The sequence below is a fragment of the Panicum virgatum genome, chromosome 5N (genome assembly GCF_016808335.1).
Source record: "Panicum virgatum strain AP13 chromosome 5N, P.virgatum_v5, whole genome shotgun sequence".
NCBI lineage: Eukaryota > Viridiplantae > Streptophyta > Magnoliopsida > Poales > Poaceae > Panicum > Panicum virgatum.
Genome location: NC_053149.1, coordinates 62,593,956 through 62,616,986, shown reverse-complemented (window position 1 = coordinate 62,616,986; position 23,031 = coordinate 62,593,956). Strand labels below are relative to the sequence as shown.

The window sequence follows — 23,031 nt, the reverse complement described above, 5'->3', positions numbered from 1 at the left end:
TGCGCAATCACTGCCGGAAATTGCTAGAATGCCGTGTGCCTCTCTATTTGCCGTGTGCTTTTTGTCGGGCACATGGTAAAGAGCCACTTTGCCGTGTGCCACGGTGAAAACACACGGCTTTGCCGTGTGCTTTTTTTTTCACACGGCAAAGTAAATAGTTTGTCATGTGTTATTTTCGGCACACGGCAAAGTTATAATTTTTTTTCTCTTCTCACCTCGAAACTTTTTCTACCCACCACATACAACATGTAGTACCCCAAGTTAAAATTGGGTACATTTTTAATTTTTTTGCTATATATAACTAATTAATTGCATTTCGAGCAATTTTTTGAATCAAGTCATATTTGAACTGCAAGTTATTCAAATAATAGAATAAAATGAGTGAAAAAATAATATTCATGTTATTTAGCTCAGTTTGAGGCCTTACACGTGAAATGAAAAGAAATTCTCAACATCTTGTCTAGAAAACACGGTAACGAACGTGTGTTCGAATGATTTTAAAATTTTAAAAAAGCAAATGAAGTCTGAAAATTATGATATTTGTCAATACCTCGTTATATCATATGTGGAGACAGTGGTAAAAAATTGAGTAGGTTTCGTAATTTTTTCACGTACGATGCTTACAAATGGAAACATCTCTGGAGAAGACTCGGAGATTTGAGAAGGATGCAGTTAAGTTTGGAGTAAAAGTGACGGTCGAATTTGAGTTCGACTTCGAAAGTTTTTCTACTCTTTACATACAACATGTGGTACTCTATGTTAAAATTTGGAATTTTTTTGTATTTATTTGCTATATTTAATTAAATAAATACATTTCAAACAATTTTGGAAAAATAGAACTTTGACGTGGGTTGGAATTGGGCACACGGCAAAGATGCCATGTCATCAATCCATCCCTTCAAATGGGGCTCTCCTATTGGTCCCCTCCTCCCCCACCGGATCAGCCCCCTCTCATTTCTCTCCCACCCCTCACTCTCTCTCCTTCCCTCCCTCCATCTCTGCTGACAGTTGCAGCGGCGCAGCCCCGAGTGGTGGCCGGCGCGACGAGGGCCCCGAACGGCGGCGCGGCCCCGAACGGCGACGCGGCCACGGGTGGCGGGGGCGCCCACGGGAGGCGGCGGCCCGGCCACGGCCGGCGGGGGCACCCGCGGGCTGCGGCGGCGCTGCCCCGAACGGCGGCCGGCGGGGGCGCCCGCGGGGAGGCGGCAGCGCGGCCACGTGCGGCGGACCGGCCACGGCCGGCTGGGGCGCTCGCGGGAGGCGGCAGCCCGGCCCCAAACAGCGGCTGGCAGGGGCGCCCGCGGGCGGCGGCGGCGCGGCCCTGAATGCCGACCGGCGGGGGTGCCCAGGGTCGGCGGCGGCCCGGCCACGGCCGGCTGGGACGCCCGGGGAGGCGGCGGCGTGGCCACGAGCGGTGGCGCCTGCTCTCCTGGCTGGCCGGCGGGGGCATCCGCGGGCGGCGGCGGTGGCGAGACCACGAGCGGCGGCGCCTCCTCTCCTGGCGGGCCGGCGTGGTGGTGGTGACGGTGGCCGGCGGCGTGGTTGTGGTGGCCGGCACTGCCACTGCAGCGGCTGCCTATGTTTTTTTTATTTTTTTGGAAAATTATTTGCCGAGTGTCAGCTTTGGCACACGGCAAACGACGCCTTTGCCGACGTTTGAATGCCGTGTGCTCTTTGTCGTGTGCGGCACACGGCAAAACTTTTGCCGTGTGCATATAGGGCTTTGCCGTGTGATTTGGCACACGGCAAAGCAGCAGTCTCCCATAGTGTTAATGGGTCACGGTAACGAATAGGTGGCTTCTGTTAGCTCCTGGCCACGTTGCAGACAATCATCTCCATACTATCGTGCCGCTTGTGATCCTGGTACCATAAAACTCTAATCCTGAACAGCCGGGTAAAAGTAAAAAAACCCGATGTGCTTACTTCATAGGTGCATTTCAAAAGATCTGAATCTGACCAGAACCAATACCACCACGGCAGGCATCACTCGCTGGTGAGTAGCCGAAACGGAAAGCTGCGCCCCGGTGAACGGATCCACAAGTAGCAGGAGCAGATGGCGCGGAGGTGTGCGCAGATCTGACGGCGAAATTTCGGGAAATTTTTCGTTTCCGCTAGTTACCGAGAAAAGAAATTTCAGTATATTTCGGTATTTTCTGTTTTGAATTTGGAAAATTCAAAAAAATTGTAAAAAATTAGAAAAAATATGATAAAAAACTAGGTGTTTTTCTAAGCAAATAGGACTAGAACACACTCAAATCTAAGATCATTTACTATGCTAAAATTAACATTTGAAATTGTAATTTGGATGACTCGTCATTTCATGTGCAAAAATTTGTTTTCTCCCCTCGACTTCAACTAGACTTTGGTTTATCATGATGTTAGTGAGGTACCTATTCAATTTCATATGCATACCTATATCGGTTTAAAATTTATTTAACACCTTTAGAGTGTTGTGGATACTATGTGGACATGCTTATATGGTTTTGTGTTGGATATATTGTGTATGAAATATATAATATGCACTTTGCTGTGATGTGCGCAACATGTCAAAATTTTCAATTTTTCTGTTATTCCCTCTCAAAACAAGATTTTCCGGTTCACAAACAGCGAATTTCGCCCTCTGGACACCAAATTTCGGCCGAAATCACCGAAATTTTGCCGGTATACATCGGAATTTCGTTTTTTGAATTCAAATTCCCTCTCCGTTCGGAAATAGCGAAATTCGGCGAAATTTCGGCCGAAATTTCGTTTCCGGCAACTACCGGGATTTCACCGAAAAACGAAATGGTTAACCCTGCACGTGGTACCCCAGGACCCCTCGCGCGGCGTAGGTGACCGGCATCCCCAACCACTGGGCCGCGTCGCGTATGCAGGGCAGGGGCCGGCCACCCGCCCACCCCAACGATCGCGCGCGCGTACGAGTACGCAGAACGCACCCATGGATGATGTATCGACCGGCGTTCGCTCCGGCGGCCTCCGCGGCGGCGACACAGCACCGGCCCCGTACAACGGTGAAAAGCAAAAGGCGCCCGCGGCCGTGGGGTAAAGCGTAAAGGTGGCCGGGCGGCCGCCACCCAATCTGGCATTCGGCACGTGCGAGCGCACCAGGAGCCCAGCTGCCCAGGGAAAATGGCGACGGCCGCCCGCTCGAGTTTGGCAAGATCCGGCATCCGGGACACCGAGCAGACTGCAGAGGCTGTGGCGGGCGGAGTAAAAAAAAAGGAGTCTCACCCAACGCCAACGCAAGCAACGGATCTCATCTCATCCGCACTGACACCAACGCTATTCTAATCATCCGATGTGCCATCGCCGGCCGTTCCATCGGCTTTGTCCTCGTCTCCTCCCCCACTCGGCTCTCGAATCATGGGTAAAGAATGGCGGGCAACCAGGCAGAAAAAACTGCGAAACGTACAAAGGCCAGCTAGCAGCGTTTTACAGGTACTGGCATGTCTGCATCAAACTGATAAAAGCTGTAAAAAACGGCCGAACCAAGCCTTTTCAGGCTTTTTCCCGATCCGGGGGGGCGTTTTTATGGCCGCCGAGTTGTAAATGCCCTCATTCAACACGGCATTTAACAGAGCAAGTTGGAACGGTGCCGGTGGGCCCCTGTAACCGATGAAAATACGTACAGTAGCCCTGCATTACATGTGGGTCTTGCCAGTAGTTATGTACTTGTGGGCGCGTGGGGGGTACTTCCGTACCGTACGTGGTTGCCCGCCAACCCCTGCCTGCGTCCATGACGTGTGGGCCACGAGCAGGCGGCCGGCCACAGCTGCCAGAGCCACAGCCGACAGCCAGGCGGCCGTCGGCCAAGCCAACGTCTTCTGGTCGTACTACCAGTCGTCGCAACCGGGTAACGTCTTCTGCCGCAACTAGGGCTGGATATCGAGCCAGCTCGGCTCGTTAGTGGCTCGGCTCGTTATAGCTCGGCTCGTTATGGCTCGACTCGTTATAGCTCGTTATACAAACGAGCCAGAAAGCTAGCTCGGCTCGGCTCGTTAGTGGCTCGAGCTAGCTCGTTTGGCTCGCGAGCCAGAGTATAAAAATATTTACATAGGGATGATAACCGTAAATCTATAAAAAAACACATCACATGCATATTTAAAGTGAAATAAATAAAATAATGTGAATTTTATAATAAAAAATATAAGTATGTTATCATCCATGACCATGATCAACAATTATTCGTTGATCGTTTCAACTAATTCATACAATATTTGTTATTTATCTTGGCTCGTTATGGCTCGCGAGCAGCTCGCGAGCCAGCTCGAGCTGGCTCATTATAAAGCGAGCTGGCTTGTTATAAAACGAGCTGGCTCATTATAAAACGAGTCGAGCTCGAGCCGAGCTACTAACGAGCGAGTCGAGCGAGCTAGCGAGTTTCGAGTTTTTCGCCCAGCCTTAGCCGCAACCGGTCCACGGCCACGCGGGTCCACCTGTCATACTCCGGCCCTGGGGCCCGCCACGCTGCGAATAAGAGGCAGCAGGGGCAGCGCCTTTCGGCTGGCACCGGGAGCGTGACCGTAACGAGGGGGCGAAGCCCCGGGGAAGAGCCGGAGAGGAGATCGAGAGCGGCCCATAGCCCCCACACCACGCCCCACCTCCGGCTGCCCGCCTCCCCCGCCGCCGTGGTCCGCGGCTGCGGGCGGGGCCACGCGCCCGGCTGGGGGTGAACAGCGCGGGACGGGGTCACCGTCGGGGCGGTGGTGTGGGCGAATCGATCCTGCGTGCGGGGTTGGGCTGGCCGATAAAAGGGGGCGCCTTTGGACTGGTGAGGAAAGTGAGAAAAAAGGTTGGGCTGCTTGCCCTTCCTTTGCTTTTTGGTACTTTCTTTCCGTCTCCGGTTTATTTTTCCTTCGTCCTGGATGCGCTGGTCGCGGGTTTGATCTGACCAAGACGTAGAGGCGGTGGTAGAGGTCCGTGGGGTGGGCGGTGGCTTGCTAGAGTTAGGTCCTTGGCGCATTCAGGCGGGTGAGGAAGGTGAGGGGCTCAGGGCTTTCGGTGGTTGCTTGCTTGCTTGCTTGCTTTGCCTTTCTCGCGGTAAAATCGGATCTTTTGGGGTTTTGCGCGCCGCTATTTGATTCTTCTTGGCTGGCTTCGCCTGCGCCTTTGTTTTGGGGTTTTGCTGGGTTGGTTTCTTCGCGATTGTGGTCGAGGGCGGTGCGGCGGGTGCCTCAGGCACAGCTGCGAGGGTTTCTCTGGGTCTGGGGCAACATCCACTCTTCCCGTTTGTGATTCGACCTTCTGGTGAGTTTTTGCACCCGCTAAATGATCCATGGAGTTCGAGTTTCCTAGGGTTAGAAGCGCCACAGGAAGCTTGGTTTGTGTGCAAAACAGGCGCCTTTCTTTTGTAAGGAAGTTGCCATTTATGGCGAAGAATTGTGCGTTGGCGAATGTTTTGTGTTCATTCTCTGTTTGTAAACATGTGGGCTCAATACCGTCTGTTTTGCTATGTGTTGGTACTGAGATCCCGTTGTTATCCTGCTAGTTCGTGGTGAATATTGGATTTTCTTTTTCTTTTGTCTGTTTGACATCTGAGCAGCTCGAAGCAAATTTTGTTGTTGATTTGTGGTTGAACCTTCTCTCATTTAGCATATCTTTTGGTAATATGAGTTTTTGTTGAATTTTACTCCTGGTCCATGAATTATGCTACAGCGAGTAGAAGAGCACTTAGTTGAATTTCTGATCTTTAGTGTTTTACTACTGATCTATAGCTGTGTGCTCGATCATGTTTTGGTTTCTGTTCCAAAGATTAGATTCCGCTGGTCAAGTATTCTAGTTTCCACCTTATTTTTTAGTAGAGCAATCTACTGAACATTTGATATGTTCTATACTTGCAGGCTTGCCGCCGAGACATTGAAGACACAGTAATAGAACACAAAAAATGGGTAAAAAGGGAAAGTGGTTTAGTGCTGTCAAGAAAGTCTTCGGCTCCTCTGATCCAGATGGAAAGGAAGCAAAGGTATGTCAAAATTCCCTACTTCACAGTAAAAATGATTCACTTTTCATCAAAGTCTTACCATTTCGATCTGTATGATCTTTGGCTACTACAAAGGTTGAGAAGGCGGATAAGTCAAAATCCAGGAGGAGATGGCCATTTGGAAAGTCGAGGCACTCTGATCCTTCTACCTCAATGGTGTCAGGGACTGCTCCAGTAGCTCCGTTGCCTCCGCCACCACCAATACAACTTACTCAGCCACACTCCCAGGAGATTAAAGATGTCAAGCCAGTTGAAACAGACAGTGAGCAGAACAAGCATGCATACTCTGTTGCCCTTGCATCCGCTGTTGCTGCTGAAGCTGCTGCAGTTGCTGCCCAGGCCGCTGCTGAGGTTGTGCGCCTCACAGCAGTTACCACGGCAGCACCAAAAATGCCTGTAACTTCAAGGGAAGAACTTGCCGCCATCAAGATTCAGACTGCCTTCAGGGGTTATCTGGTAATTCATCTGCACTTGTAGGTCATTTACTACTTGTCTATGTTGTTGGGCTAGCCATATAATAAGAAAATAACATCTTGTGGCTGCTGTGGGTCACTGTCTTGAACTTATCGGCCCATGAGACCATGCACGCTAACTGTTGGGTTAGTATTTTGTATGACATCTGATTTGGTTGGTAAAGAGTTGCTGTCTAATTCATCATTGTGTCTTATGCGGACATCTAATTCATCATTGTGTATCTGTATGATTTGTTTGTTTTTTTAATACAGCCAAGATTTTGCTTGCGGGTCATTTTCAAAGTTATATTTGTTTGATATTTCCAATTTTATGGCACTTGAGAGATGTTAATACCAATATAACAGCTGAAAAAAGTTACTAAATTTGGTAAATATCCTTTTTTAGGCAAGGAGAGCATTGCGGGCACTAAGAGGGCTAGTTAGATTGAAGTCACTTGTCGATGGAAATGCTGTCAAGCGCCAAACTTCTCACACTTTGCATTGCACACAAACGATGACAAGAGTTCAAACTCAAATCTACTCTAGAAGGGTGAAGTTGGAGGAGGAAAAACAAGCTCTTCAAAGGCAGCTCCAATTGAAACATCAAAGGGAACTTGAGAAAATGAAGGTGAGCACACCATTCTAATGCCACAAATTTTTGGGAGAGAGTTAAAGTTATACCGTAGTAAAAAATTTAATAGACACATCGAAGTCGATCTTTTCTTTGAATTGATGATGGTAATCTGTTTTAAAAAAAAGATGATGGTAATCAGAATTTTGCAATCATAGAATAGGAAAGTCCTGATATAACAGATCCCTGACACCTTAACTTTCATATCAGATTGAAGAAGACTGGGATCACAGCCATCAATCCAAAGAACAAATTGAGGCCAGCCTAGTTATGAAACAAGAAGCTGCACTAAAACGAGAAAGAGCACTTGCATATGCATTTTCTCACCAGGCAAGTTGCCTCTTTCCTATATTATTTAATTTCTTGTACAAGTTCTTAATATTTGTAGCTACATTGGCCTGTTCAATACGTGTAGTTCTGTATCTCACTCTTTCGCCATTCTGTTTCTTCCCATGCAGTGGAGAAATTCTGGTCGAACTATAACCCCAACTTTCACAGAACCTGGGAATCCTAACTGGGGCTGGAGCTGGATGGAACGCTGGATGACAGCAAGACCTTGGGAGAGCCGATTGGCAGCATCAGACAAGGATAATAAAGAGCGTTCTCTGACAAAGAATTCCAGCAGCAGTGCTGTTCGAATGTCTGTACCCCGTGCCATCTCAATCCAGAGGCCAGCAACACCAAACAAGTCAAGCCGTCCACCAAGCCGGCAGTCACCTTCAACACCGCCATCGAAGGCACCATCTACCTCAGGAAAGACCAGGCCAGCAAGTCCAAGGGGCAGCTGGCTGTACAAGGAAGATGACCTGAGGAGCATCACAAGCATACGCTCTGAACGCCCAAGGAGGCAAAGCATAGGCGGAGGCTCGGTCCGGGATGATGCAAGCCTGACTAGCACACCACCTCTCCCCAGTTATATGCAGTCGACAGAGTCTGCGAGGGCAAAGTCTCGATACCGCAGCTTGTTGACTGAAAAGCTTGAGGTTTCAGAGAGGGCACCTCTGGCCCATTCGGTTGTTAAGAAGCGCCTCTCCTTCCCTGTCATCGACAAACCGAGCAGTCCACCGGCAGATAAGACAAAGGAAAGAGCGAGGCGCCATTCAGACCCTCCGAAGGTTGATCCTGCAATGCTGAAGGATGCCCCTGTTGCCTGATCAGGCCCTTGTGATTGTTAGGTTTCGTGCTGTTTTAACTCCATGATGTATTTTCTATGTTAGATTGTTTTCTCTGCGTAATGTCTAATCTGTCCGGGTTGATTTGAGAATTGAGGCAATTCTAACTGTATTTGCTGTCATGGTTTTCTCCCTGTAGATTGATACGTGTGATTCTAATAGTGTATGCCCTTGGCTTTCAATGTACGATATAACGGTTTTTGACAGACTTTCTTAACGTGCGAAATTGCAATATATATATATATATATATATATATATATATATATATATATATATATATATATATATATATATATATATATATATTCCAAAGAGCCCTTGCTATTGCTACATCTGAATGTTCTTTGTGTTAGATATTGAATGTGTGATTTCGATGTACTAACTTGCGCGCCGGTGGCAATCCATGTGTTCCTGAACAGAAACCAATCTGATTTCTTTTGTAAGTGCAGCAGCCGCCAGGTCGAAGCTAACAGCATCATGAGCAACGAGCGCTCTTCTGAATCTGCTGAAGTGGATTACAGACAGCCATTTCGCCTGTTATGGATTTGGAATCCAAGCGATTCCCTGGATTTAATTCAAAGAAAGCAAGAACATCGTGGCGAGTCTGATTCATCAGACCCAGATCTCACAAGGTTAGGAATTCCGTTCACAAGTAACCAAACCTGAGCTACGGCCTACGGGCCTACGACGACGACGCATCGGAAAGAACACGTAGGAGGATCTAGAGGCTGGTGCAGCGGCACTTCTCAAGAGGGCGCTACATTTCCATGCTCAGGCCCATGGAGAAGATACAGGGATGGTGCTCCTTCAGTGACTTGTCAACCTCTGTGTCAAAGTTTGCCTCTGCTAGTTTCTGCTTTTTATCGTTAGTAGTGGAGAGAGTTTGGGTTCTTGCTGCTCGTCCCTGTTTGGACGCCTGGTGCTTTTCTTTGAACCTGTAAGACCTGTTAATCCGTTAGGAGCACGCACGCGTGTTAATCCTTTCGCTGAACCTGGATTCTGTCTGTAACCTGGCGGCTCCCGAGACTGTAATTTCGTTGCTTCTACAGTAATGAAATTCGGGCTATGTCCCTTTTGGAAAAAAAGAAAAGCCCAAGTGTAGTGTAGAGCCCATACTAAACTTGGGCCGAGATTACTCGTGCATAGGGATGGCAACGGGTATATACCCGTCGGGTAGTGGCCACCCATACCCGTACCCGTTATGATTAAATTTTACCCGTCGGGTTATCCGTACCCGCATACGGGTAAGAAAATGATTCCATACCCGTACCCGTCGGGTAATTTTTACCCGTCGGGTAACCTACACCCGAAATCATACCCGAGTATTACATATAAATATTAGACATTCACATGAAAAATAAATCATTACAAGCTTCATTTCAACAAGTTAATGGCTCATATGGGTTAACATGAGTTAGAGAGGGTTCAACAATATATATACTAGGAGAGTTTAATTGGATTTGAGCTAAATTCATAGGTCATATGGGCTAAAATGAGTTAGATACTTAGGCTCATTTGTTTTTCCTGCGGGTATTTCTTACCCACGGGTAGGCGGGTATGGGTAGTATAAACCCACACCCGTACCCGCCATACCCAATGGGTATAGGATTTTGTCCAATAATATACCCACGGGTAGAAAAATCATTCCATACCCGCCTTCTTATCGGGTAAAACCCGTCGGGTACTCGGGTTTCGGGTACCCATTGTCATCCCTACTCGTGCAGCTATAACGAATCATTTGATCATTTATAGCTTCCGAACGAAGCAACATGAACGGCAGCGCCAGCGCCAACCGACGCGGTCCGGCTCGACCAGCTCGCCACCCGCGGATGAATTCCCCACTCGCCATTCGCCAACTTCGCGGGCAAATCTCTCCTCCTCCGACCTCCGGCCGAACGCGAACTCCGTCTAGACCCAGGTATCTTCGGCCCCAAGTCGCCAACCGCTCCTTTCCCCTTTCTTCTGTCGTCGTCCACCCTTGACCGGCGTTGGGTGGAGATCTAACCGGACTCGGGTTGATTCCCTCTTCTCCTGATTAGGATCGGTCCTACTTGCTTGGACGAATCGCTCGTTCCTTTTGTTTTGCGAAATTCTAATGTGTTTGATTGGACGAATTAGTCCATGCAGATTGTTCGATTTGTGTGCTGCGTCGGAGTACTAGTGCCTGCCTGTCTGTATCCCGTAATTTCCGTGGGTTGAGCTGAACCACAGTGGCCCCACGTTTAACTCCGCCGATGATCCTGAAGCCCGAGCTGTTTGTTGTGTTATCGGTAGCTTCAGAATTTGGGCCTGGACATTCCAACATTTTGATATGTTAGTTTTGTGCGCAGAATTTAGCTTTAGTTTTGTAGGGGCTGTTGTATCTGACCTTTTTTTTTATATATATTGAGATGATATTGTATTAGAGCCTGACCAACTAAAACCTTATTTGGTCAGGTCATGGTAAAACCAGCATAACATAACGGAAATCAGTTTTGCTCTTGGTCAAGGTATGTTAAAACCTGGGAAACAAGAAGAAAAATCAGTTATGCTTAAAATCAAATTATTGGCTATATGAAAAAACTACTCTTACGAATCCTCATTGCTTTGAGGTATATGTCTGTCAGTTATTCTCATACTGTTTTCTTCGAGGAACCAATCTCGTACTGTTGTAATTGAGATTTCTAAAAACTTCTTAGGTCCTGCCCTGTCTTTCATAAAACAACATAGGCCCTGGAAAATGTATCAGCTTTAACTTATATGTTAATAATGGTTCACTTCTCTTGTTGCATTTTACCAAGTTATGGTAGCTACATGGAAATTGCATTAATTTTTTATGACTAAGTTCTCTGAGTAGTCTGAATATTGTGTTTCTGCAGTTCTTATGAGTCGATCTGTTATATTGTTGTACATGGGTTTTTGTTGGTGGAATTAATTACCCTCTTTTTTGCAGTTCAACTCCTCGTTGATTCAGCTTTTCTTATTCCTGGCTGACAAAACCATTGAAAATGGTATGATCGATTCAAAGTTATATTGCCTTTTCCTTTTTCTATAAGTAATTCACTTTGGTCCTGGTGCCTAGACATTCAGAGAGGCCACCGCACTGATAAATTAATCGTCATAACTATAATCTTTGTTGCATCTCGTGTTTTGGTATCCATAAGTCTGATTGTTCAATCTTCTTCTTTTTTATGTATTACAGGTGGTCCTTGCAGCCTCTATAGTATCAAAATCTGGAAAAGGTAAGCTGGCTTAGAATTGCCCATTTATTAAATTTGAATATTAATATATTTACTGTTGATTCATAAATGCTATATGTTTGTTCCTCAAACACTTAACGTTTGTTGGTAATTTTGCTACCTGTAGCATATATCTTCTTCCTTGAACATTTAGCATTCTATTTACTTTTGGTAGCTATAGCATATTGGCATGTGTGTAGTCATGAGTCTATAGTTGTGTGAAAACAACACTTAATGGCCTTCCCTCAATAGGTTTTAGCCAGTAGATTTATGGATTTCCTCTTATGCAGTTATTTTTGTCATGCTACTGCCAACAAATTTTCTCTGCATTGTTTGCGTGACAAATTTTTAATAGCAAATAATGTGCTGCCTCTGTTTTTCTTCAATGGCAGCACTTGTTTCAAGACAATTTGTTGATATATCTCGGAGCAGGATTGAGGGACTGCTCGCAGCATTTCCAAAGTTGGTGGGAACTGGAAAGCAACACACCTATGTTGAGACTGAAAATGTCCGCTATGTTTATCAGAATATTGAAGCCTTATATCTGCTAGTCATCACAAATAAGCAGAGTAACATTCTTGAAGACCTAGAGACACTGAGACTGCTCTCTAAACTCGTATCCTGTCCCCAATTTGTGTTATATTCATACCATCAACGGCTAATTTAGTGCTAAAAGATTGTGTAGTCAGTAGTCAAAACCCAGAAAAAGGATTTTTTTTGCCATCTCTGACATTTATTTTTTCCTACACGGCTGACATTAGATGCATGTATTTCTTTTGGAAAAAGAAAAGAGAAGATTATGCATGAACATACCCACCCATTTGGTTTTGGAACAAAGGTCAAGGCATGAATCAGTGTGTTAGCACCAGGTGTCCTTGCTTATGACCTAACTATTAGCTTATTGCATCTGCATATTCAAAATGCCAATTCAATTTAGTGATTTTCTTGAACATATACAAAGGTACCTGAATACTCCCCCGCTTTGGATGAGGAAGGTGTCTGTAGAGCAGCATTTGACCTTGCTTCTGCTTTTGATGAAGCCATTTCCCTTGGAAACAAAGAAAATTTTACTGTTGCGCAAATTAAACAGTATTGTGAGATGGAGAGCCATGAAGAGAAACTGTACAAACTCGTCATGCAGAGCAAAATAAACGAAACTAAGGATCACATGAGGAGGAGAGTTAATGAGATTGAGAAAAGCAAGGTTTGCCCTATTCTATTTCCTAAAACTTACAGGCTTTTCTTAAATCTTGAACATCGAGGATCTTTTTCCTTCTTGTAGACCGTTATACTGTTAAGTTGAAATTTAGTAAACATTAGCATGACAACTCTAAAAGATTTGAGTTCACACAAAATATTTATACTTATCTATAAGCTAGTCAAAGAGCTTTAGTCACACAAAATAACATGGGATTTAATCTAATAATAACTGTCTTCTGTTAGATATTTATTCCAGTTCTGTGAAGGCAAGATAAAGCACTGAATGATAGGTAGTACAAAAAAGCCTGCATAGATTTGCTGATACACGTGTTGGAATTTATGCAGATTGATAGGGGCAAGACTGAAAAGGCATTTGGCCCCCTGAGGCCTTCAAACAGTTTTAGTGACATGAATACTAGAGGCACTGGTCTAGGAGGTGATCCTATATTTGCCGACTTGTTCGCTCAAAAGCCCAAAGGTTAGTACCCAAGAAAACACGTATGTAGAAATTCTGGCGTCGCTAATTTTTTTCGTTGGCATTAATGGTTATATAGTAGTTCGGATTTGCATTGTTGAGAATTGATGATAGTGGATTGTGAATTTTGTATCTTTCAAAAACAAAAAAAGGTGTGAACTCACAAATCTACCACAGAACTTTCAGGTGAATTTAAGCTCTCAGCTTTTAAGTTGATTTTGGAAAGGAATCCTCACTAATGAATGCCTCTGTTATGAGCAGTTATAATTTTATGTTGATCACTTGTGGCATTTGTACAGGGCTTCATTCTGCTCCTGCTCCTGCTACTAGTAAAGTTGCTGGTGGTATGAAATTGGGCAAGGCAAAGAAGTCAAATCAGTTCCTAGAATCTTTGAAAGCTGAAGGAGAACTCATTTTAGAGGACACTCAACCAAGTGGAATTCAGTCAAGGCTGTCATCTGTCCCATTAAGTGATCCTATCGCAGTTGCAATTGAAGAAAAAAATCAATGTCACTGTTAAAAGAGATGGTGGGATTCATAATTTTGATATTCAAGGAACCCTTGCTCTCCAAGTTCTGAATGACACCGGCGGTTTTATCCAGTTGCAGGTCATTTTCTATATTTGTTTTCTGGACCTTCTAATCATGTTCAATTTTGTTTTTCTAGAAAAGTTTCACAGTCAGGCATAAAAGAGCCACCGCTAACATCTGGTCATACTGATATCTACTACTCAATCTGTTCCTGGCAGATTTATCGAAATGACTAAGGGCCCGATACCAGTCAATTGTCAAGTGTTGCTCTACTATGCTACTTTCCAAATATCTGTGCTTCTAACATAAAAAACTATTGTGACAGTTAAATCCTCCCCTTGATTAATTGCTGAAGCTCTCTTTTTGTTTCTTCGTGATTGTATGATATAAAATGTTTGTTGCAGTAATCGTACTGTTTGTTCCATATGCCTTGAGTTTCTTTCAAATTTATTTGAATCTTGTTGCGTATTCCTGCTATCATAAACATCATGTCTATGATCACTATTACCTGTTTCCAAGGCTGTCTAATTAATAAAGTAGTTTTAAATTGGTGGAACATACTATATTTGCATGGTTTACAGATCGAGAATCAAGATCTACCTGGACTTAGCTTCAAGACACACCCATATATTAACAAAGAGCTGTTCAATAGTCAGCAAATTGTGGGGGCCAAAGATCCAAACAGACCTTTCCCCAGTGGTCAAAATGAAACCCCTCTTGTGAAGTGGAGAATCCAGGAGTTGGATGAGTCATCTCTGCCATTGTCAGGTATGTTTCAATTGTTTGCTAGAATTACTGGCAAATTTAGACTTGTATAACCTTTTTTGCCACTTGCAGTCAATTGCTGGCCTTCAGTCTCTGGAAATGAAACATATGTAAACATTGACTATGAAGCTTCTGAGATGTTCGATTTACACAACGTTGCCATTTCTATACCTCTGCCTGCGCTCAGGGAGGCTCCAAGTGTTAGACAGATAGATGGAGAATGGAAGTATGTTTCAAAACTTCTATGCTCCTGTTTTAAATACTCTGGTAATGTGTATGTCTCAAGAATAACCTGTACAACCCAGATAATGCTAAGAGCTGTAAGTTAAACTGTTCATTTGAAAGAAAACACATCCAACAAGCCTTTGGGTGCGAACATGGAGTTTATGTTATAGAAGAAAGGTGAAGCTGTTTGTTTTAAAAGAAGTTGGAAAGACCTATTTGTAATATGGTATAAGTTTATGGAAATTATGGTATAAGTTGGAAAGGTGAAGCTGTCTTTATTTTTGCTGATTGAACACTTAGGTCCACAAAACTGTCTGTAGCCTCTGTTTACCATATTTCATACTGAATATGGCATAATAATTCCTTGTAGAAGTGTTACAAACTTACAATTCAAAGTTTGCCTCTTTGAAACTGCTCTTACTGGATTGAAATTTAGCTCAGCACTCAGATGGTCTCTTTGTTTGCCTATCCAGCTGGTCTGTACTTGCAGGTATTTACATTTCTCTTTCTTTTCTTCCATGCAGGTATGACTCAAGAAACTCAGTCTTGGAATGGTCAATCATTCTTATTGACCAATCCAACCGCAGGTACAGGACGCAATTCTATCTCACTATTGTTAGTTTCATGCATTGTCCCCAATGCTGTTGCTAATACTTGCTGTCCTTTCATTTCCAGTGGTTCTATGGAATTTGCTGTTCCTGCAACTGACCCATCATCATTTTTTCCCATCTCGGTTGGTTTTTCTGCGTCAAGCACCTTCAGTGATTTGAAGGTTGGTTACCTTTTGTTTCCTTTGCATCTACTTTTTTACCTTCCTGATGAAGCATGAGTGAGCATAATGAGAGAAATTTTGCGAAGACACTCGGTTAGTTTAGAACTACACCTTGGATATAGAACATCACTTCTTGTTTTGTTGGTTTCATATTTAGTAGCTCTATAAAGTTCAGTTGTTTGCTTTACAGAAAAAACTGTGGGGGTCTATACCCACTCACTCAATACTCAATAAAATAGCACCCGAAAGTCCTTACCTTACATCAGATCCCCCCATTACTTTGCAATGTTTAATGCTGCATAAGTGCATAACCTATACAGCCCAAATAATGCTGTGGTCCTTGACATCCAATTTGGTCTGAGGAGGTTGAATTCATTGTTAAGCACCAGACAAAGATCTCCACTTACCAATCCCCACTGCTTTGACGCCATGCTTTGTACAATACAGTGTTCTGGTTGTTCACTGTAATTTTTTTTCCCAACTGTAAACTTGATAAACTATAAAGATCATTTCTGGACTGTGTACGCTAATTTCTGAAACCCATATAATGTATAATTCTCATAGTTTTCTCCACATCATTGTTTCAGGTTACCACTGTTCTTCCACTAAGGGAAGGTAGCCCTCCAAAATTTTCACAGAGGATTCGATTGGTTGCTGATAATTACTCAGTAATTTGATGCTGAGGCCTGAGGGGAGGTCGCCTTCCAAACCTGAAGTCGATTTATCTGGTGTAATTGCTTATATAGAAGCTAGAGATTTCTGCTGTAACCTTGGGCAGTCACTATGACTATGGATAAAAGTTTGTTATACATAATGCATTTTTGTATGTATTTATTGCAAAATGTAGCACCGTGCACTGGAACCTTTCTTTTCTTGAGAAAGAAATTGATTTCCCCTCCATTCGATGCTGCTGTTTCTTCTCAGATGGAACCCTAGAACTTTTAGGGTGAGTGGTTTACGAGTTACGACGTTCGCCGTGTTCGTTAGGCTTGTCAGCCAACCAGCCAGCTATACTGTTCCCATACTAAATCAGCACCAGTCAATAGTACTGTTCTCTTATAATAAATCAGCACCAGCCATAGCCAAGTGAACACAGCGGTTGCATTTGTTTTCCAGAATCTGATTCTAGTCCCTATGCCAAACAATTCGCACTTGCTCGGGACTGCTCTGTGTTTGGTTCTCTATACTTGTGGCTTCTGGAACTTTCCATGACCCAGAAATTCACTCAGGATTGGTCGTCTCTGGCCAGAAAAAAAATCAGGGTCCGGTCCTAACCAGCCAAATGTGGTGCTTATTATGGTCGTGGCAAACAGGTGGCCACTCAGACAGGAGCGTCTTGCCCTTGTTCTGTAGTAGTGAGTTTTTTGTACAGTTGCAGTACTTGTGCCACGGAGAGAGCAAGGCGTGAAGAATTGTAATTCCAGTTTCACCGATGCAATCCACAGGATCTAGAGTCTTCTCAAACGCTCCACCTGCCATTTCTTGGCACTATGTGTTGGTTGAACCCTGAATAAATCTCGACACTGTCAAGCAAGAGCTTCTGCTTCTCCAAGTCATCTCCCCTGAGCAAGAAGCTTTTCTGCCTAGGCTGCCTAACATTGCCTCTCAACCTCATCGCTGCCAGTTTCCCGAACGCGAGGGCGTCGCCTCCTGGTTTGAAGTCTTGACGTTGGCAATGGCTATCAGCGGCCGAGCTGCCGCGTGCGCCGCGCTCGTCTTCCCGAGCACCGCGACCACCCGGCTGCCCTCCACCGTCTCCGCAAACCCGAGAGCCCGGTGAAACAGACCGGGTTCCCGAAAGGTGAACCCGATCCTCTGTATCGTCGTGATAGTTCCTGCATCAGTAACTATCACATACAAAATTCATTTCAATTGAATATCACAGACATAACTCACGTTTATAACATCACATGGGTTTATTTATTACATAATCCAAAGGATTGTAATATAAATCTCAGAGTACAAGCCCATTGGGATAAAAGAAAACAAACAGAAAGCGGAAACAATATCTAATCTTCTGGGCAACTGAATCTTCTCGATCCTCCTCCACAGGCAGCTTGGAGTGTAGCTCGGGTCATCCTCCACATCGTCATCCTTTGTCGTCTTGTCGACTCTTTTATTCGGATCCTGCATTTATCAAGCTATCCCCAAGAATGGGATAGGTTCACGTCACCATCCGTATGCAAGTTTTATGTGGATGCAGACGGTATAAAAGTAATGCCAAGGGTAAGCTATGTTTTCCTAATGCAAGCAATATATGTATAAGTCATCCAAAACACCTTTCAACACGGACAGCTCCAGCAACCTGGACTCCCGGTCTCCTATCTTCCACTACAACTGTCTCAACCCTGTTTCGGTGCGGGAACTCCCTCTCCCCGCACCTCAGCTGCTATCCGAGCAGGAAAAGTAGACTAGAGGGAGGTAAAAAAGTATAAGTGGATCTACCTACAGTGTGGTGCCAGATCTAGAATTGTACATGACCGAGTACGCGGCTATACGTATAGTTTTCACCCTGCAGGAGTTGTACACCTGTACCCACTCGCCCCGAATCCAGCCGGGGATTAGTCGACTTTCTCCGAGGCACCAGTCAACAAAACTAACGGCTACGGCACCATCCTACTCCCGGTCTGGGGCGCGTCCTCTCACAGAAGGTCGCCCGGGGATGTGAAGCTATCTAGAATGGAATCTCCATGGATCCTGCGATCGGGGGCGATAGGGTCCTGCCCTCTCCCCCTGACACTGAAACACTATCCTCCTGCAGTAATGGTGCCGCGCATAGCTAGCTCGGGCTGGGTCCCCCCTCATAAAGGATAAGTGGTGTGCACGTTTGACATAGTTCCGTCACTAGGGCCACAAAGTCAAATCCTTCATCCAGCCGAGGCGAGCGTCTTCGTTCAAGTTGGCATTCCGTCAACACGGTCTGCAATCGATACCCATTACAAGTATCTCCTGCGAAACTACACCTCTACTATGTTCCCACGGGAACGGTCTAGCACCCGCCACAGGTGCCCGTCACCCATCACAGGTGCTCACAGGATCGTGCCCAACACACAATCCCCGGCTCTCGATCCGAAGATCAGAGAAAAGGGCCCGCTCGCCCCCGCTGTAACCTAATCACCAACTCCCATATATGTGGAGACATCTTCCAGCAAGCAAGGACTATCACATCATATATTCTCATACTCCAATTCTCACTCATAGTAGCAATAGCATGTATCAATCAAAGCTAAGTACGGGAAACAAGGAATACGGAAAGTAAATGGCCATGCAAGCTCATCTCATCACTCAATTTGGGAGCGTAGCGTATCTAGCAAGCAATGCCTAATAGGTATTCAATCGCGAATGGGCGTGAACCTGATAGGTCTTCGTAGTCTTCCAGGCCCTCCAGGGGCTTCTGGTCTTCGGGTACGTCCTTCTGGGTCCTCCGGTTGTCGGGGTAGTCCTTCTGGATCATCTGGTCGCTCGGGACGTCGGTCAACTCCTCGTCACGACCTAATCGTATTTACGTATAAGTACAGGGGCTAAAGTGCAAGAATGCACAAAATAGGCTCAAAAGAGATCCAACTCACAACAAAACCTATTCTAATGCGTAGATCATGATTTTAGAAGAATTATGAAACTGGTTTCATATTTTTCGGAGCTCCGGTTGATTTATTATGAATTAACTAAGATTAAAGCATTTTCTGGAATTAATAAATGATTATCGGAAAAGGAAAAACACAGAGGTGACACCTGGTAGCACCAGAGCGCGCCACATCATCATGATGACGTCGGCATGACATCATCATGACATCACCAGGTGGGTCAGCTATGCTGACGTCAGCAGTGCCCACTGCTGACGTCAGCATTGACCAAGTCAACATTGACCGTTGACTGGTCAACCGGGTCAGTGGGGTCCGCGAGTCAGTGGGTCCCAATGGTCAGTCTTTCAGGTGTGCGCGGCGGGTGTGCGCGGGCGTGTCCCCGACGTCGCGGCGTGGGCGTGACCACGGCGCGACGGCGGCGGCGGTAGCAAGGCCAAGGTCCATGCTTCGAGTGCGTGTACGACGTGTGCTTCGAGTGCGTGCACTAGAGCGAACGAACAGCGTCGGCAGGAGCGGTGTGGGTCACGGCGGCGGCGGCCAACAGGCTCATGCAGAAAGACGTGAGGACAGGGATCCTAGGGGTGTCCTAGAGAAGGTTCATCGGCGGCGGCGTCGCTCACGCCGGACAGCAAGGCAAGGTGGAGGGCGACGGGACAGCGGCCTACCGGCTCAGGCTGGGGACGACGAGGGCGGCGCCGTGACGAGGTGACGCCGTGACGGGGCGGTGCTGTGCAGGTCGCGCAGGGACGCTGATTCAGTCGTTCGTGGGCGCCGGCGCGACGTGGTCGTTCCAGCTCCTCCCCTTCCCGCAGGCGTCGACGTCGAGCGGCGGCTGCGCTCCTCCTCTTTGCTCGATGACGGCAGCGAACCCGGCGGCGGTTGCTCGGCGTGCTCCTTCTCCTCCTCGTGCCCGGCGATGGGCGCTCCTCTTCTCCTCCTTTCTTCCCTGCCGCTCCTTTTTTCTTCCCTGCTTCTCCTTCTTTCCTCTCGGCTTTCTCTCTCTCTCTCTCTGCTCTTGGTGTGGCGGCGCCCAAGGGAAAAGTACCCTGGGTTCTAGGGTTTGTGGCGGCCACGGGGTTTTATAGGGGGCGCTAGGGTTTTGCAGGGCTCACGGAGGCATGGACGGCTGGCGAATCTCGGCGTCCGGGCCGGGACACGCGGCGGCCATCCAACCGCGCGGCGCTGGCTTGGCGCGGGCGGTAGGTGGTCAAGGGCGCGGCGAAAAAGGGAGCACGGGCTCGTGGGTGACGTAGGGCGGCTGCAGGCGCGGCCGTTGCCCGCGTTCTGTCGCGGCGTGGAGGCGGGATGCAGCACGCGGGAGCGCGAGACGCGAGCGGCGAAAGCAGAGGCGGCGTCGGGAGGTTGGGGAAAAGTGAATAGGGGCGCCTGACAGGGCGGCCCCACTCGTCGGTGGACAAAGGAAAGGTGGGGGGTGGAGTGGTGCTGGGCCAGTTGTGGGCTGGCTCAGTTGGGCCGCACAAGGGGGTGCGAGGAAGGCCAAAAGGCCAGCCGGGTCAGGTTGTGTGCAGGCCATATTTGACCTTTGGTTTTTGTTTTGCAGCTGGGTTTGGATCGGGTTTGGGCTGGACCGAACTGTGTTGGGTTTGGATGGGACCTGGGTTCGGTCTGGGTTAGGGCTTGGTGATGGGTCACAACGGGCTAGGTTAGCGGGTCAGGTTTAGAGTTTGGATTTAATTTGAATGACTTAATTCAAATTAAATCCCACACAGATGTTAGTTCTTGAAACAATTTCACACAATAAAATAAATCCAAATCGAATTCGAATTAAAATTCAATAACTCCAAATATTTCCACACTAGCAATTAACAATCTTAATTATATTAGAAGTTTTTAATTACTAGGATTTTTTTAGGAGGCAGAAATCCTATTTAAGTTGATATTTACAGCATTGCCACGGAAATTTTTTGAAATTCATATTTTTCGACTTTATAACATTCCAAAAAAATTCGAGATGTTACACCCGGCATCGGATGAAGGCGACTCCGGCGGGTGTTGCCCCGGCGCCGCACGTGAACAGCGGCGGCGGCGCGGTGCTGGAGCGGCCGGCGTTCGACCAGTCGCAGCTCGAGGCGCTCCCCGTCGCGGAGGAAGGAGGGGACCCCGGGAGGCTCAAGGACGGGAGGCGCTCCGGGAGCGGCGACAGCTACAAGGTCTTGCTCGTCGACGACGTGCGCCACACCGAGCAGCACGGTAAGCACGCTCTACCCCCCGTGCCCTTCCTCGTCCTGAAACAAATCCGCCGCGTCGTTCAGGATTATCCCAAGCAAGCAAGTCTTCTGAGCCTGGACTCACGTCTGCTCTCGACGCCGGCCGCCGCGCTCGCCTGTGTCTGTGTGCAGTGGAGAAGGCCTCGCCGCAGGTGGTGCCATCCATCACCGCCGAGGCAGCTCGGCAGCTCTTCCACGAGTCCCGCCTGAAAGGCGTCGCGGTTGTCATCGTCGCCGTCAAGGTATGTGTATCCACAGCTATGGCTGGGCAGAAAACCCGATACCCGATACCTGAACCCGAAAAACCCGAACCCGAAAAGTCCGAACCCGAAAAACCCGAACCCTAATTCGGGTTCCAATCCACGGTACCCGAAATTAATACAGTTAGTTCGGGTATTGGGCCACGGTACCCGAAATACCCGAACAACCCGAAATGATTTGTTTTTTCATCTATGATTTGATTTGTGTGCTTCAAAACTATGTTTATTAATTGTGATATGTGAAGTGTGAACTGTCACGGTTTGGACGTGTGAAGTGTTAGTTAATTTCGTTTGAACTGTCAGTTTGGACGTGTGAACTGGATGTATGGTTGGGTGTATTTGATTTGATTTTATACTGCATATGTGGAGTTCCAGAATTTCGGGTAATTCGGGTAAAACCCGAACCCGAATTTTCGGGTTCTTCTTTTTCCCAACTGATTTCGGGTATCATTTTTGGAAACCCGAAATTCCTAAAACCCGAACTACCCGACCCGAAAATTTCGGGTAACCCGAATGCCCGGCCCTATCCACAGCCAACGATACCCGGAGGTTCTAGCCTCTGCCTCACAAGGATTTAGTCTCTCGTTCAGCAGCAAGTTCCAGTCCAACAGTATTTTTCTCTCACACCACTACAGGCACCAGCTCCAACTCCAACCAATTAATAGTATTTTTCTCTCACACTACTCTAGTCACCGGCTCCAGCTCCAGCCCAGCGAACGGAGTTAGTATCGCTTAACGTTGACCTCGTTGCACCTGCTTATTACTTTATTAGTACGTGAAGAGATTCTTATTGTTACTCGTACTTTTGATGGCTGAACAGGAGCACGCCGAGTTCTACGCGCAGATGATGGCTCGTCAGGGGCTCCGCTCTGCCATCGAGCCTGAGGCTGTGTTTAGTTACCACGAAATACACTGTATCACGGGGTGAAAAATACTGTAGCGCACTGTAGCATGTTTCGATTGTTTGTGGTAGATATTGTCCTATTATGACCTAAGTAGACTCAAAAGATTCGTCTCGCAACGTACATCAAAACTATGCAATTAGTTTTTTTATTTACCTACTTTTAGTACTCCATGCATGGTCATTTGCTATATTTAATGTTTCGATGTGATGGAAATGTGATGTTTTTGTGGGGATTTTTGAGGGAAGCCTGGATCGGACCTGGCGAGCTGAGCGCCGTCCTCTGCTATAGTAGCTTCCATTGCTGTAGCCAGTAGTACTTGGAAGGAAGAGACCTAAGCAATCGTATATCTGGTGTGTGTCAGATCTACTTCCAAAAATTGAAGATTTTGTCAGCCAGTTTCAGACATCCAAGGTTCTGCAGATTTTGTCACTTAATGTTGCAGCAATTGAGGATGGTGTACTTTAAACAGACCGTTATAGTTGTATGCTATTATTCAACCATTATTTATACACACTTTTATGGGATATTTGATTATCCCTACTTCCGACGAACATTAACACGTGGTGTTGATTATTTTGTTAAATGCTCATACAGCCACATACTAGCTGTACTGTATTTAGCTCAATTTGCTAA

At 46.5% G+C, this 23,031-nt stretch overlaps 2 protein-coding genes and 1 pseudogene across 5 annotated transcripts; all 3 read left to right on the top strand.

Moving 5' to 3' along the window:
• The first annotated feature begins 4,510 nt into the window (after positions 1-4,510).
• Positions 4,511-8,452, top strand: LOC120672820 (protein IQ-DOMAIN 1-like). Of its 4 annotated transcripts, none has more exons than XM_039953424.1 (6): positions 4,511-4,771; positions 5,841-5,962; positions 6,056-6,436; positions 6,839-7,060; positions 7,274-7,393; positions 7,522-8,452. In XM_039953424.1, exons 2-6 carry the CDS (start codon positions 5,885-5,887, stop codon positions 8,215-8,217), a joined length of 1,497 nt encoding a protein of 498 aa, XP_039809358.1. In that variant the 5' UTR covers positions 4,511-4,771; positions 5,841-5,884; the 3' UTR covers positions 8,218-8,452. The 4 variants fall into 4 exon arrangements, with proteins under 4 accessions (XP_039809358.1, XP_039809359.1, XP_039809356.1 ...); XM_039953425.1 differs by having other exon boundaries at positions 4,542-4,792; XM_039953422.1 differs by lacking the exon at positions 4,511-4,771 and adding an exon at positions 4,776-4,980.
• A 1,762-nt stretch (positions 8,453-10,214) lies between these two features.
• LOC120674445 lies at positions 10,215-16,324 on the top strand (annotated as a pseudogene).
• A 3,965-nt stretch (positions 16,325-20,289) lies between these two features.
• Positions 20,290-22,981, top strand: LOC120674449 (ATP-dependent Clp protease adapter protein ClpS-like). Its single transcript, XM_039955633.1, has 3 exons — positions 20,290-21,216; positions 21,366-21,475; positions 22,314-22,981. Exons 1-3 carry the CDS (start codon positions 20,997-20,999, stop codon positions 22,419-22,421), a joined length of 438 nt encoding a protein of 145 aa, XP_039811567.1. The 5' UTR covers positions 20,290-20,996; the 3' UTR covers positions 22,422-22,981.
• Positions 22,982-23,031: the final 50 nt, after the last annotated feature.